Genomic DNA, 19,095 nt, shown 5'->3' with positions numbered 1-19,095 from the left:
AATCTAACATTTGGTATCAAGAGCACGTTACTATCCTGGAAATCTTCTATCTTCATTGAAACACTCTCCTTCTGTTTTGCAACCTGAAGAATTCACTGCATGTGAATCAGTTCTGAAGAAATCAAGGTTGCTGATCTTGGTGTGAAAGGGGTGCAGAAGTGTGAAGAAGTTTGATCTGTGGCAAAGACAATGGTTGGGAATAACAACAATCTTCCATCAATGAGCCTACCTGTTCTTACAGATAAGAATTGGGATCGTTGGAATACACAAATGAAGGTGTTGTTCAACTTTCAAGAAGTGAATGAGGCTGTTGAGAATGGACTTGTTGTACCAGGCCCTGAAGCTAAGAGATTCAAAGAACCATGCTCAAAGAAGCAAAGAAGAAGGATAACAAGGCATTGTTTTTATTGCATCAATGTGTTGATGACACACACTTTGAGAAGATTCAGAATGCCATAACAGCTAAATATGCTATCTTGACTCGAAGCCACTCTGGTGTAGATAAGATAAAGAAAGTGAAGCTACAAACACTAAGAAGGCAATATGAGCTACTACAAATGGAGGAGAGTGACAAGGTTGGAGACTACTTCACAAAAGTGATTACAATCACTAATCAGATGAAAGGATGTGGAGAAACAGTCACAGATCTCATGATCATAGAGAAAATTATGAGATCATTGCCTCAAAAATTTGACTACATTGTAGTAGCAATAGAGGAGTCAAAGGACGTTTCAATAATGAAGATTGAGGAGCTTCAAAGCTCAAAGAAAGCACATGAAATGAGGCTCATGGACAGAAATCCAATAAAAAACAGTGAACAAACTTTAAAGGCAATTCACTACAAGGAGAAAAACAAGAAATGGAAGGGAAAGAAGAGCAGACCAGAGCATGACTGGCCAGATACTTCAGAAAAGAAAGGAGGGCAAAGAAAATTCTACAAACAAAAGAAGTTTGATAAGAGGAATGTAGAGTGCTACAATTTCCACAACACAGGACACTACTCCTATGAGTGCACTGCTGAGAAAGGTAAACAGAGGAATTTTGTAGACAAAAAGGCATTCACAACTCATGAAGATCATGAAGTAGAACCATTGACCCTAATGGTTACAGATCCAGCAGAAGATACTCACCTTGAGTCATGGTATCTTGACTCAGGATGCTCTAACCACATGACAAGTCATAAAGAATGGCTCATAAACTTTGACTCAAGCAGAGAGAGTAAAGTCAAATTTGCAGATGATAGCACCTTGAAAGTAGAAAGAGCAGGTGATGTAGTGATCATGAGGAACAATGGATCAAAAGCCTTTATCTCTGATGTGCTATTTGTCCCTGGAATGAAGTACAACCTACTCAACATTGGACAACTAGTACAAAAGGGATTTACATCAGTAATGGGCAATGGTCAAGTAGAGGTGTTAGATGCTAAGAAGAGACTCATTCTGAGGAGCAAGCTAACCAAAAACAGAACCTTCCAAGTAAACATCAAAGCTGCAAATGCTCAATGCCTTACTGCAATAAAGACCAATAAAGAAAGTTGGATATGGCACTTAAGGTATGGTCATCTGAACTTTAAGAGTTTACACAAGCTTGGCTCCACTAATATGGTTCATGGCCTCCCTACAATAACATGTCCTAAAGATATGTGTGAAGTATGCTTGGCTGGGAAGCAAACAAGAAGGCCATTCCAATCCTATTCAAGCATGAGATCCAGATGAGTCTTGGAAGTAGTACACTCAGATGTGTGTGGACCATTTGAGGAACAAACATTGGCTGGAAACAGGTACTTCATTACCTTTGTTGATGAGTTTAGTAGAATGATATGGTTGTATGTGATGAAACAGAAAAGTGAAGCCTTTGAATACTTTCTGAAATATAAAGCATTAGTTGAGAGGGAAAGTGGAAAGAAACTGAAGATTCTCAGAACAGATGGAGGAGGAGAATTCACATCTAATGCTTTTGAGCAACATTGTCAACAGAATGGAATAAGACATGAAATCACTGCTCCATACACACCTCAACATAATGGACTTGCTGAAAGGAGAAACAGAACAATAATGGATATGGCAAGAAGCTTAATCAAGGGGAAAGGATTACCACAAAAATTCTGGGGGTGAGGCTGTATCCACCTCAGTCTATATACTAAACAGAAGTCCAACTAAGAAGCTAGAAGGAAAGGTCCCTATAGAAGCCTGGAATGGGCAGAAACCTGGAGTAGGTCATCTAAAGGTGTTTGGATCACTAGCATACAAGCATGTGCTAGATCAGAGGAGAACTAAGCTTCAAGACAAGAGTGAAGCAATGATACTCATTGGTTACCACCCTACAGGTGCCTACAAGCTCTATGATCCTATAAAAGACAAAGTACAAATAAGCAGAGATGTTATTGTACTAGAACATGAAAACTGGAACTGGAAGGAAATGACAACAAGCCTGAGAAAGCCTATACCAGAGATCATTGATGCAGAGGTAAACTCAGAAGAAACTAGTGCTGAAATCATTGATGAACTAGTAGAACAAAGATCAAGAAGAGCAAGATCAATGCCTACCAGATTCAATGACTATGAAATGCATTATGATTACCAAATCAGTGATGAAGGTGACTTAGTGCACTTAGCACTAATGGCTGGAGCAGAACAAATCAATGAGCATGAAGCTCTTGAACACTCTGTATGGAAGGGAGCTATGATTGAAGAGCTTAACTCCATTGAGAAAAACAAGACCTGGAGCTTGGTTGATCTTCCAGAAGGAAAACATTAGATTGGAGTAAAATGGGTTTTTAAACAGAAACTCAATCCTGATGGAAGCATATCAAAACATAAAGCAAGACTAGTGGCAAAATGATTTCTACAAAAGGAAGGTCTTGATTATACATAAGTGTTTGCTCCAGTGGCCAGAATTGACACCATAAGATTGGTGGTAGGGATTGCTTGTGCAAAGAATTGGCCAATGTTCCAACTAGATGTGAAGTCTGCATTTCTACATGGTCCCTTAGAAGAAGAGGTATATGTGCAACAACCTCCTGGATTCATTGTGAGAGGAAAGGAGGATAAAGTCTATAAGCTAAGGAAGGCACTATATGGTTTGAAACAAGCTCCAAGGGCATGGAACAGAAGAATCAATTCATTCTTGTTCAAGCTCAAATTCAGAAAATGTGAAGTAGAATATGGAGTATATGTGAAAGACAATGGTGATGGAGCCCTATTGATACTATGCTTATATGTGGATGATCTCCTCATCACTGGATCAAACCTGAAGAAGATTGAAGAATTCAAAAGGATCATGGAATCAGAATTCGAAATGACAGATCTGGGCAAGTTAAGTTACCTTCTAGGAATGGAATTCTCCTACACTCCTACTGATCTACTAATGCATCAAAAAATATATGCTAGTGACTTGCTACAAAGGTTCAATATGAATGATTGCAACTCAGTGACAAATCCGGTTGAAACAAACATAAAACTAACAAAGGATGAAGATGGTGAAGAAGTAGATGAAACTCTATTCAAGCAGATCGTTGGATCCCTAAGGTACTTGTGCAACAACAGACCAGATCTATCCTATGGTGTTGGTCTAGTTAGCAGGTTCATGTGCAGACCAAGAAAATCTCATATGTTAGCAGCTAAGAGGATTCTAAGATACATCAAAGGTTCACTTGATCATGGCATCTTATTTCCAGTAGGAACACAGAATATCCAGTAGGAACGCAGAATTCAGATCTGGAATTAGCAGGGTATGCAGACTCTGATTATGGAGGAGACCTTGTTGAAAGAAAGAGTACATCAGGTTATCTATTCTTGTTAAACAATGCCCCAATTTCTTGGTGTTCTAAGAAGTAGCCAGTGATTGCTCTCTCTAGCTGTGAAGTAGAGTATATCAGGGTGCTATGCTGTCTGTCAAGCAATTTGGCTTGAAGAATTGATGAGAGAAATGAAGATCAAGCTAAGGAATCCTCTGCAGTTAAGAATTGACAATGTATCTGCTATTAGCTTGGCAAAAAATCCAGTAAGTCACGGCAGGAACAAACATATAGAGATCAGATTCCACTTTCTAAGAGAACTTGTAAACAAGGAAAGACTCAAGTTGGTGTATTGTAAGATAGAATTACAACTTGCTGATGCATTCACTAAGCCTTTGAAGGTTGGAAGATTCGAAGGTTTGAAAAAAAGAATGGACATGTCATCTTGCAATCTCTTGGCTTAAGGGAGTGTTAGAAATAAGTTGTAATCCAAGCTATGATTGAGTAGTGGATAGATTGAGTTGTATTGATTAAGAGTTAGTTTGTGTTTAACTAACACTTTCCACTTTTGGTAGGATTTTAAAATTCTGTTTTGTTAGTTGGTTTGATTGCCTACTATAAATGGCATACACTCTTCTTCTTGATTAATAAGATGTATATCCATTGACATTGCTTCTCTTCTACTCTCTTCTCTTCACAATCTTCCATTCTTTCTTTAAAATCTAACAGGTACAATATCTCTAGTATGAGGGGAATATTGTGTTTCTCACAAACTCATCAAAATCATCTTTCTTGCTCATGTTATAACATAATGCACCCAATACTTTCATATCCTCTAAATTGAACTATTCTCTCACACCACCTTCCATAATACTAGATATTGTGTTGCATGTGGGGTGGGGAAGCTAAATCACTTGATTCATTAATTTTAAAAGATGTACACTTTCTACAATATTAATTATTAAATCTGTCATCTTTGTTCTCCCTAATATAATATTTTACTATGAGAGATTTTATGTTGGGTGATTCAACTTCTAGCCTATTAGTTTGTATCTTGTTTATATGTATTATGTTCTTTTATACTATCATTGAATTTTTTATTCTTAATAAAATGACATTATTTTTTCTATTATACTATTTTCAATTAACTTCCTTACTTTAATCCAATATTTTAACAATTAAATAAGAACAGAGAGACACATATTAATAGTATTATAAAGTTAGATGAGCAATTTGTTATTTATAATTCATTTTTCTTTCATATTTGACCATGTTTTTCTTGTGCTGGATGTAGTGAAATATTGGTTTATATTAATCATTTATTTGATTTTTTTATTTTAATATAATATGTATTATTTTTTATTTTTCTTATTAAGGAATAGATCGCTTTACTTGTATGACTTAAATGTCTCATATTTCTCAAAAAAAGAATTCTATTGATGGAATTTAGTATGATACTTATAAGAGAAAATAATATTATTTAATATAATTATCTTTTCATCTTGATTTTTCTTTCCTATTTTATTATTATTATTATTGTTAAACGTGTAGTTTTCTACTATTGTTAATTGTTATACTTCTTATTTATTTGACTGATTTCATTACTCAATACAGTTTTATGAATTAAATTTAGTATTATTTGTATTAACTTAATTTAGATGAATAACTGTTTACAATTAACACATGCTTTAAAAGAAAAATTCAATTTTCTAATGAATAATTACCGTCTTCATTTAAAATTTTAAGACCACCTTACCAACACAAAGTATAGTTCCATCCTTGAATCAAAATACATGTTTTATGAAAAAAGCAGCATTATAAACTGAGAGGGTAGCATCTTTAAGTTGGGATGTCACTAACTGGACTTAATTAAGATTGAGTATTACTAAAGAAAATGTTGTTACAAAGCCTCCTTTTAGTAATATAATAAGAGCACCTTCCACCTACTTCACCTATAGTTTTCAATCATTTTCTTATTTTGTACATTCTCATCCAGTTATATTTAGAGTGTAATATTTATGCATTATCAATATAAAGATTTATATATAGTTAATACATTATTCACAATTTATATGTATTACTTTTTTTTAAATAATCAACAATAATTGAACATGAAATGATAATATAAAATTCATCCACTATAAAAACATTTTTTATCTCTTCTTGTTATATGGCCATTCTAGAAGTAATAATTCGTAGCGCCACTCATTTGATTTTCTTTCTACTCAATTAATAATTTCTCTTTTCATTGAAATGGTAACTTCTATAAAAACATAATAATTAGTATATTCAAATTCCAAAAAAAAATATTATAAAATTATTAAAACCAGAATTTCAAAAAGATTTTCCAATAGAATGTAATGTATTATTAATTAATATATAATATATACTTCAAATGTAACAAGAAAAGTATACTTCAAATATAAAACATGTTGCCAACACATTTTTAATTTAGAAATTATATTTGGGTACAAAGTTTAATTACTTTTTACGTGCAATTTAAGAAGACAATTAAATTAATGCATATTGCATTTATATTGATTAAATATGATTTGGAAGTTGTATGAAAAAAATCTAAAGCCACAGTTGATAAATTGAATTCAATAATCAATGTGTTGCTGTTTTTTCTTTATAGAAGTATATTATATTGGGAGGATATTCCTAGATTAAAATCTTGTACAGTAGCCGTAAGATGTTTTGAAAGGAACATTGAAGTAAAGTAGTAGTAGTAGATTCAGTTTGAGAATAATAATATTAATATAAAGACATCAAAATATGTGAGGAATTGAGTTATAAGACAAAAAGTTGGGATCTACTACATTTCCCACTTGCAACTTTCTACCACATGCATACATTGTCACTGTCATGCTATGGTTTTTGATCTCAAACCATCTTGAACCACACACTCTTTAACCTCAAAACAATCATCAACCAGGTAGTTGATTCATTCTGTTGCATGTTTTTTCCTTTGTCTTTGCTGATTTAGCTGTGTTTTTTTAATCATGTTGGTTTTTGTGACTCTTATCTTTTCAATGAATTTTGAGTCAAACTAGATTTCTGCAATTATGGTTGTCTGTGTTGTGCTGGATTTTGATGATGGGTTATGAAGTTGAGACCCAATTTTGATACTTTTGTATTATACATCAGTAGGGAGAGTTGAACTGAAGTGATCTATTTTACTGTGAGTTCCTTTTTGTTTCCTTTTTCTCTTTCATGTGGGTTGATTTGCTATAAGAATTAATGAAATGAACAATTCTAATAGATTAAGTCATAGTTATTCTAATTTACTTTGCAGGGTATAGCTCTTGTGAATCTATATTTCTTATTTTCTATGTATTCAGATTTTGTTGTTACCTTCTGACTAGTCATGGATTCAAATCTTAGAAATAGTCTCTCCGCTTGTATGTATTCACCTGAATTTGCATGCATCTACCCTCCCCAGCCCCCGATAGCCAAGAGTCTCCTAGATTAGGCCGCCTTTTATGTATTCACATTATATATTTTTTGCTTCTTTTTTCTCTATCTCGCAATTTGTACGCTAAACTGTTTTTTACACACAGGATGACATATTTTGAAGGTTGATTGCTCATTGAAAGTAGTAAGTCTTGAGAGTTGTGGAGATTGTGGAAACTTCCTTATTTGTTGAATATGTTACCTGAATTGGACAGCTAGTGAAGATTCTTTCTGACTCAGTGGCTATGTTTGAATAATATGAGATCCAGATACCGAACTTATACTACTAGGAGCTGTATTCTACTTGATGCTATGTTTTCCCAGAAAAATGACATATTAAATCCCATATTTTCATCTTACAAAGGATGCTTTGATTGAACAACCAAGAATGCAGAACCAACATCAATACAATGATACCATGGAACCTAGAAATGAAGAGTTTCATCCTGCATCGCAGTCGATCATGCAGGATCATTTGGATGTCATGCATATTAATACCATAACTTCTGACTTTAATAGGTCAGAAAATAAACCTGTGCATAATTTCTCCATACAGACCGGTGAGGAATTTGCTCTTGAATTTATGAGAGATAGAGTGAATCTCGGGAAGCCTGTCTTTCCTAACATCGTCGGTGAACCCAATTATTCCTTAGGTAATATGGAACTAAAAGGCATTTTAGACATTGGTCATACAGGTTCTGAAAGTGGATCAGATATATCTATGCTCACAAAGGCTGAAAAAGGTCCAAAAGAGTTCTACAGGAGTAATTATGGATCAGTTCGATCAATTCCTAGAAATTCATCTAACCAGATCTTTCATCGTGTTGTCTCTTCTGGAGCTTCTGATAGCTCATCAATAAAGATGAAAGTTCTATGCAGCTTTGGTGGCAGAATATTACCGCGTCCCAGTGATGGAAAACTTAGATATGTTGGTGGTGAAACGCGTGTTATTTCTATAGGAAAGGACATCTGTTGGCAGGAGCTTATGCAGAAAGCATCATCAATATACAATGAGGTTCATGTGATAAAGTATCAGCTCCCCGGGGAGGATCTTGATGCCTTAGTTTCCATATCTTCTGATGAGGATCTGCAGAATATGATGGACGAATGTCATGATCTATGCAGCAGACGAGGATCCGAAAAGCTTCGGGTGTTTCTATCATCTGTGAATGATTTGGACGATACTCGGTTTGGTCTTGGCAGTATTGATGGTGATTCTGAGATCCAATATTTAATTGCTATCAACGGCACAGACTCGGGATCAAGAAATAACTCAATCCGTTATGGTGCAACCACTTCAGCAAATAATATAGATGAATTGTACAAGGAAAATATAGAGAGGGCGGATGGCAGAGTTCCGGTTGAATCATTTGGCGTCAGCAGTTCTTCCTTGACCGGCAATGTTAGCCCACCATTGACAATTAAGGCTTCACAGCCAATGCTACAAACCTCAAATGCTTTTGAAACTTATCCAGTCTTTTATGATGGCCAGGTCATTCACCATGGAGAAAGTACTCACTATCCACTGCACCGTGATCTTGTTTATCAAGGGATTGTGAATGAAGGACATGAACCTAGTGAGTTGCAAGCACGAACATCAGATTTTCCAGCAATGCAGGTAAAAGGAAGGGTTGATAATTTCATTTACACAGACAGTGGCCCTGTGAAAGTTTTCTCCTTGGAAACACCATATCCAGTTCCTTTGCAGCCATCTGATCATAATTTGCAAGGTAATTTTTCAGAAGCATTGGCTACAGTTTCGGTATCAGAAGGGTATCATCCTGCATTGCCTTCACCAAACAATAGTAAACTCCAGGCATCTGAACATAACTCTTTATTGGTTAATACTGTGAACTCCATACCGATTCCTAAATCTGGTGAAGAAGACCTTTATGCTACCCCTAGTGATGCTGAGTCCAATTTGATGGATTTGAGTTTCCTTGAACCAACTCCGCTTCCCAACAGAGTCTATTATTCTGAAAGAATTCCTAGGGAGCAGGCAGATTTGCTGAACCGGTCTGTAAAGTCAGAAGATGCACGTGATTCTCACTTACTCATGTCTGATTTACTATCTGACTTCAACCAGAAGAATTCAGTTACAGAATACAGTGGCGTAACTGCCGTGATAAGCACAATGACAAAGCCTGTGCATGCAGATGGCCATACCATTCATGGTGGCTTTACCGAGCTGCAAAAGCACAAACCTGATGCAGTAAGTCAGGTTAGTTCAAAAACATCACTTTGTTGATTCTGTGTTGAAGAAGGTATTATAAAATAACTGAGATAATAAAGTTGATAAAAATGAGAGTCAGGTAAAACAATCACTCTTATGTTAACCATAGCATTTCTACAACTTGATGAAAACCATTGGTACTAAAAATCATGCATTTTGACAGGTTTCTTTTGTTGAGCGTGACGAAAATCCATCACCTAAACGTCCAAACTTTAATCGGGGTGAGGTTTCTACCAGGGAATCAAACAATGATGTCCAAGGACAGCCTTTTTCTGTAACTGAGAACACCAGCCAGCATGTTTATCAAGATTTTCCCCCGGGTGCTCTTTCCACACATGCTCAGGCTGATATTCTTATTGATATTGATGACAGGTTTCCCCGTGATATCATTTATGATATGTTTTCCAAAGCGACAATTTCCGATGCTTCGATGAGCGCTGGTCCATTACCAACAGATGGAACAGGCTCGAGCTTAAACATGGAAAGTCATGAGCCTATAGGTTGGTCATATTTTCAGAAGTTGGCTCAACACGGGCTTGATAATGTGTCTTTAATTGATGGGGATCATCTTGGTTTTTCATCTGCACAAAGAAAAGTACAAGAGGAAAGTAAATCTCAGGACTCTACACCTCTACTAGGTGATGGAGTTTTGGCAGAACCGACAGAATCTCGCCTCAATTTTGGTGAAGAAAATCGGAAAAACATACCTGTAACTACTACAACAGAGGTTATTGTTCTTCACCCAAACTATGACCATTCTCAAATTAAGGACACTGAAAATAAGAATATGGATACTATGATGGAAAACATAAGAACACAAAATTCTCACTTCGAGGTATACTTTCAATGATATTTTATTTAAAGAACCTACTCAATGATTTTCATGCTGAAATTTTGTGATGGGTTGAATTCAGGATGCCAGAGATGAAACAAGGAATGCAGGTATACCCCAACAAGATCCTTCTTTGGGGGATTTAGACTTCAGTACTCTGCAGGTACCATGCTTAGATATATCTTTATTTGCTGTCCTATATCTTGTCAGGTTGTTGCTTAGTGACCATGATAGTACGAGTTCAAATCCTGGAAACAACAACTCCACTTGCGGGTAAGGCTGCATACATATGCCCTCCTCAGACTCCACTAGGTGGGAGCCTCGTGCAGTAGGCCGGTCTATATCTTCATTTTTCTTCAGAAACTAATAATTTAAATTAGAACATTTGTATTTCCCATTTTAGAAATTGTGATATCATGACGGAAAGTTACTTACATCCTATCTTTTTATAACTTGAGTACTTGATTGGTGTTGAATTTTGTATGTTGGGCTTACTTTTTAACTTATGTGCACCATGTGTTGAGTTGATATTGGGTCACAGTACCTTAGCTTCTTTAAATACTTTTCTCCTTTATCTGTTTCTTTGTTTAAATTTTTTAACATTCAAATGCCTATTCATAGTATCTGGTTTATAAGTTCTCACTTCTGAAGTCCAAGACTCTAAGTAAATGCGTTCGTACCAGGCTTAGTAATTTTTGCACGTCTTTCATACATGTTCGTAAGCTTTAGATCTATTTTTTATGGTTGCTTAAGGACCTCTTTTTTTTCTTCCATTGGCATTATAGAGTATAAAAACGTAAGACTTACATTCATCTATTGCTTATTTATGATGCACATGGCAGCTCATAAAGAATGAAGATCTTGAAGAGCTGCGAGAATTGGGTGCTGGAACCTTTGGAACTGTGTATCACGGAAAATGGCGGGGAACAGATGTTGCCATTAAAAGAATAAAGAAAAGCTGTTTCACTGGCCGATCTTCAGAGCAAGAGAGACTGGTAACTTGGATATGAATCACATGCAGTTATCCTTGTTTATTTTTGTACTTATGTTTTAGTTTTATACTCATGCCACTCATTTATTAGAAGGTGTGTATGGGTTCACAGATATTTTCTTAAGGTCTTTTATTTGATTCTGCTCTCAGACTGTAGAGTTCTGGCGGGAAGCTGACATACTTTCCAAGCTTCACCATCCAAATGTGGTGGCATTTTATGGTGTAGTCCAAGACGGACCAGGAGGGACATTAGCTACTGTTGCAGAATTCATGGTGGATGGTTCTCTTAGACATGTTTTGCTTCGTAAGGATAGGTAATGCGTTTCATCTATCCTATGTTATTGCTTTTCTGGTAAATGGTCCCAATAACCTCATAGACATAGTATCCAAAACCTATGCCTACAACCATGAATGGTTCTCGTATGTAATTGATCATGTGACCTTTTACTAATAGCACAAGCTTTGCCTACCATCAACTATTTGCCATAAGAATATGAACAAAAATGTTGACGGGATACATTTTCATATTTTCCTAACAAATTGGTGTCTTGGGAATTTTTTGCATGATCTTGGTTCCAGATATCTCGATCGGCGCAAGAGACTGATAATTGCCATGGATGCTGCATTTGGAATGGAATATTTACATGCAAAAAATATAGTGCATTTTGACTTGAAATGTGACAATTTGCTTGTGAATTTGAAGGATCCTTTACGACCAATATGCAAGGTATTTATGTTAAGGATTATTCATTCTCTAACTTACCTGAGTGTTGATGAAGCTAAAAAAGTTCTTTTTGCCAGGTTGCTGATTTTGGCCTTTCAAAAATTAAACGAAACACCCTCGTTTCTGGTGGTGTGCGTGGAACCCTACCGTGGATGGCACCAGAGCTGCTGAATGGTGGAAGCAATAAGGTCTCAGAAAAGGTACATTTCATATCCTAACTTTACGGCTTCTGAGTTCTAGTCTGTCTCATGAATTCAAATATTAGAAGAACCTTGTTTTGTGCTATTTGGGGTTAATGTCCATAACTTTCTGCCGTTATCTCTATTGCATGTGAATCTAATATCCCTCTGAAGTATTGATTACTTTTACCAACAATTTATTTTTAAGAGAAAGAAGTATTGATTTCTAACACTATTTTGTGAAATGTTTAGGTTGATGTGTTCTCTTTTGGCATTGTATTGTGGGAGATTCTTACTGGTGAGGAGCCATATGCTAATATGCACTATGGTGCAATCATAGGTACTGTCCTTTTCTCTTCTCTATTCTAAACCTGGTCTGCAATTGCTTAGGCTAAAGAAGCTTTTTTCTCATTTCTAGAACTTCTTAAGAAATTAAAGAGTATTATTCTTGTATGTCCAAGTAACCTACCTCAAGATGAAACAATAAATTCTATAAATAGCTGAGACAAATCCTCTGGTTAGAATTTTGGATAGTTTATGAAATGGAGAAACCAATATACCTTGAAACCGATATACCTCAGTCAATAAATCAACCACAAAATAACTATATTCCCCCTGCATCCCTTAATCTTTGATGAATGCTTTCTTGTAATGTATTTCACCTATGGAGCTAGTATGACCTACTTCCCCAGACATTCCATCTATTATGTTTATGGCACCTATAAGATGGTTTGGACATGCGAGAAGAAAACTAATAGAAGCCTTAGTTAGAAGAATTGATCAAATGAAGGATTGCCCAATAATTAGAGGTAACCAATGAAATGATTTAGAACTAAGTAGCCTCTCGTATGATCGATTCATGATAATTTAAATCCACGTAGCTAACCACATCAAGTGGAAAAAGGCTTTGGTTGTTGTTTTATTCAGGTCATTTAAAGAAATCATTATGTTTCCTACCACCCATCTCATTTTTTTCTCTTGCTCACTTCCTTACACAATTCACCAGGAGGCATTGTGAATAACACATTGAGACCAACAATCCCCAGTTATTGTGATCACGAGTGGAGAATACTAATGGAGCAGTGTTGGGCACCTAATCCTGCAGTCAGACCATGCTTCACAGAAATCGCTCGTCGCTTGCGTGAGATGTCAGCGGCTGCTACTCAGACCCGAGGACAGGGGCACAAGGCATCTAAAGGACAACAGATTTGATATGATGCCTTAAATTTGTCATTCAATTGTGTTCTAATAGCGGTACATAATATGACGGCTAAAAATAGTTTCTATGTTGTAATTTTATGGTTCCTCTCCTCTTTTCCCTACCCTTCCCTTCTCCTTCTGTTGCTGAATCTTAAAATGTAAAGTTGTGTTTGGCTTGTGCAGTGAATCTAGAGCTTCTGGTTTTCGCCTTTTACTTTCGTGGCATATGCTAATGCTTACACATTATCTATGAAGCAAAAACTAAAACTCATTCCACTGCCAAAAAGAAGTGTTGTTGACATTGTATCTCTTTTTTTTCTGGTATGAAGGAAAACCCATTTAAGGGGTAAAGCTCTCTCTCTCATTGTCTATTTTTTTCTGGCTACAACATTCAAACCCGAGATATCTCTTATAGAAAGCAAGTTCCTAGTCACTTGGACCAAATGCATTGGTTCTTTCTTCTTCATTTTGAATCCAAAAAATTGCAAATAAGCCTTAAACAATGCATGCTTCCCTGATCAGTTTTGTGCAGCATCATCTAAATGATGAGATGCTTCATACATTGAAGGGATGATGCTGTCATTGTTCAACTGGTAAACTGTTTTCTTTTTTGGTTATACCTGTGATTTTGAAACAAATTAAAATTATTTATATGGATTAAAACTTTACAAAAATTACCTTCTGGATTGATCTAAGGCAACAAGTAGTATGGATTGCATTGAAAATCGAACCTGTAGTTACCCGCCTGAACCGAACCCGAATTTAATGGGAAAATCCAATGTGATTAAATTCGGTTTTGGGTTTTAACTGGGTTTAATTTTCGGACTTGGTAGAGCAAAGAACCTAATCTGAACCTGTCTCATGTAATTCAATTTAAAATTGAAATTTCTATCAGTGTGCCTATTGTTTTTTATTTCTAATTTTTTTTACATACTATTGGATCTTCAAACATAAAAGAAAAAGAAATGGAATAATACAAAAGAAAATAGAAATACTACAGAAAAATGAAACGAAAATGATATCATACTTTCCTTAGTACAATTATAATTTTCGAGTTTTTTTTGTTACCTGAAACCCGATAGATTTGGGGATGATATCTCTATTTTCAACCCCGTTGAATTTGAGTATATGCAAACCAACTTTGACACACCATGTTGTCATTCCTAACAAGTAGTCGGCACAAAGTCTATAATAGCAAGTTGAATAAAAAACAAATTGTTGAGGTGCTGATTTTTTGTTTTTCTTCAAAAAATATCTCCTATCATTTGATTTATTTTTTCAGGGAAATAAGGAACACTCTATAAATGAAGCATGAGAAAATGGATGGTATTTAAGTGTCATGAAAAACCCAACAAGTCGTTAATTTAGTAGTGTAAAATTTGTTGGATTTTCAATTATTTCTGAGAGTATCACTTCTTATTGGGAGTGAAAACAACTTAAAATGGATTAGTTTCATAGTATTGATTAGATAGAGATACCTTGTTTATGTAAAAAGAAAAAGTTAGATCAACAAAAAGGGTAGTAGAATATCACACATGTTGTAGGTGCTAGTGTGACTAATTTTCAGTAAGGTCCATATGCATCAGAGAGTAAATAGCATGTAACTATGAAAGTGTGGGCCTTCACCATGGAATACTATTCGAGCTAGAAATTAAAAATATAAAATTCTACCGAGAAGTTTGGGGCACTTTTCACTCAAAAATTTAAAAAAATGTGACAAAGTTATAGTTGTAATATATACAACTTCTGAATTAGTTTTAAAAAATGGGTCTAATCATTCCCATCGTTGAATTAGAAATTATACTTAAGCAAGAGGATAAAAATATATTTAACCCAAATTTATTAAATGTTATTTTGATATTGATGTAAAATTGGAGTCATTACATTATTCATTACTATAACTTTATTTGAGACTTTCCAATTTTTACTTTTTTTTTTGAATAATAATTAATAACTAGGTAAATATTCACATCCTTTATCATATAATTTTATGTATTTTAATTCTCTTGTGGTAAAACATGCTTAAGGGTGAAAATATGTGAGATTTTGCCTTAAACAAATTGAGCTTATATAGCATATAGGAGTTTGAGTCTGACTTGTTGATCTATTTAAAACAGGCATGTTAGGCTTAATAGGTCTTTTAAATGGTCTAAAGTTTGATCGTAAACTAAATAGATTTTTCAAAAAATCAAAGTCTAACCTGTTATAGATCATGTAATAGGTCCCTGATAGGCAATTTAACTTGTTTTTACTCCTAGATTTGATAGTAGTGATTGGGTTCCCAATTCCCCAACTATTGTAGAAGGGTAAAGGCACCTGGAATAGAAGATCACAAATCTAAAAAAATCTTACAGGGATTTGGTATAACTTAGATTAACATGTTCATAAAAAATGTGATTTTAGGTAGAGAAAAATGAAAGTTTTGGAAAAGTACTTTAAATTTTATGTCTTTTGTAAATAGATATTATGAAATATATTTTTCTTCTTACTTATTCCTTAAATTTTAAATATTAGTAAAATTGACTCAAACATAAAGATAATGTTAAATTAAAAGGAATGATATTTTTTAACCCATGCACTTTTTTAACTTCAAATAATTATTTTATTTTATTTTTGTATACATAACAATAACATTACTTTATTAATCAAGTTTAACTCTATAATTTACTTATTTTCTTCTTCTTAATCAAATTTATATCTACTTACAAAATGAATAAAGTTTAGGAATGAAGATCAACTGTCCCACTTTTTATATCTAACTGTGTCCAATCCAATTGAAATTTGTGACCTACTTGAAAAAATATTAAAAAAAAACATAAAATACTATTTTTATATTATTTGTTATGATATGGTTAGCTTGAGACATAAAAATAGAATATCTTAGTTTAAAGTTTAGGGCTTTATCCACTTTTTCCAAAACAAACACACACAAAAAAAGATGTTTTAAAAAAAGAAGATAATGCAAGATGTGTTATATGGTTGACAAAATGCAAGCTTCTTCTTAATAGTGACAAATAACTTAATCAATTTGCTGAGATATGCACTTCCAACATTCAGTTCTTACATTAGAGTGGTCCCTATGGGAGCATACTTTTATTCATGGATCCACCTTTTGCTTCATTTTTTCTTATTAATGAGGATTGAGGAGGGATATCACTTTCACTTTGCTACTCAATTTTATACTTTTCATGGATCCAATTGCTCAGCTTTCTTTGCAACTTTACACAGGGAACGTGTGTTTTATATTTTGGATGACACTTATTATCTTTTACTCATTTTGACATGTGAGATTATACTTGGATTTTCCAATAAACACTAGTTATCTTTGGTATCTTTAATTTGTTCCTTTGGATACACACAAAACACCATTAAATCGAGGATCAAATACTTTTTACATGGTTTACATAAAAAAGAGTATCTTACTAATATTTGAGATTTCAAATATTCTATATTTACTATTTTTATTTTAAAACATTTTCATGTTTGATGCACATAGGTTTTTCTGTTAAAATAGTTGAGTCGTTAATTAGTTTAGTTAGGATAGTTAGTTTTTCTATCCTTTATATAAATGATTCAATGTAATTTTGCTTTTCAATCTATTTCAATATTCAATAAATAATATTTTCTTTTTCATCTTTCTTGTTTCACCAAGAAGATTTAAGCATGCTTCATACCATTTTAACATGGTATAAGAGTGTAATTAATATTTTATTAGCTTCCGCGTTTATGCTTCTATGAAAAACTTCCATTTTAGCTTACTACAAGGAGCAAGAATGGAGAGTGTCCATTAGAGTCCCTGGTCGAGGCATTGTGCTGTTCTATATCAAGCGTTCTTCTATTTCAAGATTCTCAAGAAAATTCATGCCAACAACTTTGTATGGACCTTTGTGTTGTTTACTAATCAAAGAGGCATGTTCATTTCATTTCTGGCATAGTAATAAAAGATTAGTGCATATCTTCTTTTCAAAAGTTTCTACCATCTTCTTGCTTTCAATTCTGTAACAAGTAACAACACTCAGAAGCAAAGAAGGGTTCCCCTCTGAGATCTTTCAGAGTTCTTGAGATTCTTGGTCACTTCACAAATTTTTTTCTTATTCTTCATCAACTACCCCAATTATTTCTTGTCTATAATACTCTATTTTCTTTACCTCACATTAAACACACAACATTATTAAAGTGTGTACTTTTTCTTTTTTGAAGCAACATATTGGATCAAGATTAAGGTCCCTTTTATTTTCTCTCTTTCACCCATTATTGTTGGTTTGGTTGGTTAACCTTTTGTCAAAATAGATAGTTAAGATTTGGATGAAGTTACTTCTGCCTATGGTGGTTAAGCGTCAGTATTGCTTCACATTCAGATTTCAAGACTGAGAGATGAAGATTCACTCACCAGCAAGAGGAGGTATTAGAATATATCATTGTGTTCACAACAATTATTTCAAGCTTGAAATGCTTAATACATTCAAGCTTGCAGGGGAATGTTAAAATAGTTGAGTGGTTAATTAGTATGGTTAGGATAGTTAGTTTTTCTATCCTTTATATAAATGATTCAATGTAATTTTGTTTTTCAATCTATTTCAATATTCAATAAATAATATTTTCTTTTTCATCTTTCTTGTTTCACCAAGAAGATTTAAGCATGTCTTATACCATTTTACATTTTCTGTAACATATAATCCTTGAAATTTTTTAGAGCGAAATTGTTGGATGGGTTACTAGATTTAACAAGGAGCTACTTATATATAGCATTGGAAAAAGTATGAAGGCAAAATTTCAATCAGTTTTGGATTTCTCGATCTATTTTATTTTCTAAAAGTTTTCCTGATCATGTGGTGCAGAAAATAACCATTGTACCCAAAATATGAAAATATATTGAGCGTAGTTTTTCTGACACATATTATTCTTGTTGGAATTTCTGACAATTTATGGGTCACAAATATAATTCTATAATTGTGTTATGGCCATTATGTAATTAGCCAAAATATAAAATGATCTTAAGTAATTAATTTGGTGGCTAAGGGCATATGTGTCATGAAATAATAATAAGTGTAGATACCTTCAGGCAATTTCTGATTTGATGAAGGGACTGAATCAGAATTATTGCAACTAAAGTAGTAACCACTACGGGGTTACTTTTATGGGTTATGGTCCCCATTTGTAGAGCAACAGGTTTTCAAGTGTAAAGGTGGAGGAGAATAAGGTAGGATGAGAATAGTGTTATCCAGGATAGGATAACACTATCCACTCATCCATAAGGGCTTATAAGGCATAAGGATAAGCCTCCTCCAACTAACCTCAAAGCAACACTTTTCAGAAACTAAGGTATTCTCTCATTCCCCTCTAGAGAGAACTAAAGGAAAACCATCCGGCGCTCTATCATCTGGAAGATCATCGCACCCTCATACCTTCAAGATCCCGGAAATGGCTCAACAAGGTATTTTTTTTTTTTTTTTATATATTATTTTTGGGACTTCAGTATCTTTGTGTATTGGTTTAATTGTTGTTTGGTTGTCCATTAAGGTTGTCTGTTATTTTAAGTGAGCCAAATGAAGTGAAATGTCGCCAAAGTGACCTCTTTCATGGATATAACTCATGAGGAATAATGGATGGAAGTGTGTATGGTCATTCATGCGGGTATTAGTTGTCCCAAAGGAAAGTTAATATTTGGCTGAATACCATATACACCTGTGATGATAAACATGTCATAATTCAAAAGTTTTATACATGTGACTGATGAATCAATCCAA

General features: G+C 34.2%; 1 protein-coding gene across 6 annotated transcripts; it reads left to right on the top strand.

The window, feature by feature from the left end:
• Positions 1–6,500: 6,500 nt before the first annotated feature.
• On the top strand, positions 6,501–13,627 carry LOC109339366. 6 transcript variants are annotated; one of them, XM_019576793.1, is made up of 11 exons: positions 6,502–6,671; positions 7,297–8,974; positions 9,026–9,410; positions 9,586–10,257; positions 10,337–10,417; positions 11,097–11,249; positions 11,396–11,559; positions 11,825–11,972; positions 12,047–12,169; positions 12,401–12,488; positions 13,155–13,627. In XM_019576793.1, the coding sequence occupies exons 2-11, from the start codon at positions 7,578–7,580 to the stop codon at positions 13,358–13,360; spliced, it is 3,417 nt and encodes a 1,138-aa protein (XP_019432338.1). In that variant the 5' UTR covers positions 6,502–6,671; positions 7,297–7,577; the 3' UTR covers positions 13,361–13,627. The 6 variants fall into 6 exon arrangements, with proteins under 6 accessions (XP_019432339.1, XP_019432338.1, XP_019432335.1 ...); XM_019576790.1 differs by adding an exon at positions 7,078–7,220 and having other exon boundaries at positions 7,297–9,410; XM_019576794.1 differs by having other exon boundaries at positions 6,501–6,671; positions 7,297–9,410; positions 9,586–10,149.
• The last annotated feature ends 5,468 nt before the right edge of the window (positions 13,628–19,095 follow it).

The sequence above is a fragment of the Lupinus angustifolius genome, unplaced genomic scaffold (assembly GCF_001865875.1).
Source record: "Lupinus angustifolius cultivar Tanjil unplaced genomic scaffold, LupAngTanjil_v1.0 Scaffold_74_7, whole genome shotgun sequence".
Taxonomy (NCBI): Eukaryota; Viridiplantae; Streptophyta; class Magnoliopsida; order Fabales; family Fabaceae; genus Lupinus; species Lupinus angustifolius.
This window is presented reverse-complemented; position numbering and strand designations above follow the sequence as displayed.

Coding starts and splice junctions, on each gene's coding strand:
- LOC109339366 (XM_019576792.1), top strand. CDS start 7,578: ATGCAGAACCAACATCAATACAATGATACCATGGAACCTAGAAATGAA. Junction 10,258..10,336: donor CACAAAATTCTCACTTCGAG/GTATACTTTCAA, acceptor GGTTGAATTCAG/GATGCCAGAGATGAAACAAG. Junction 12,489..13,154: donor GCACTATGGTGCAATCATAG/GTACTGTCCTTT, acceptor ACAATTCACCAG/GAGGCATTGTGAATAACACA.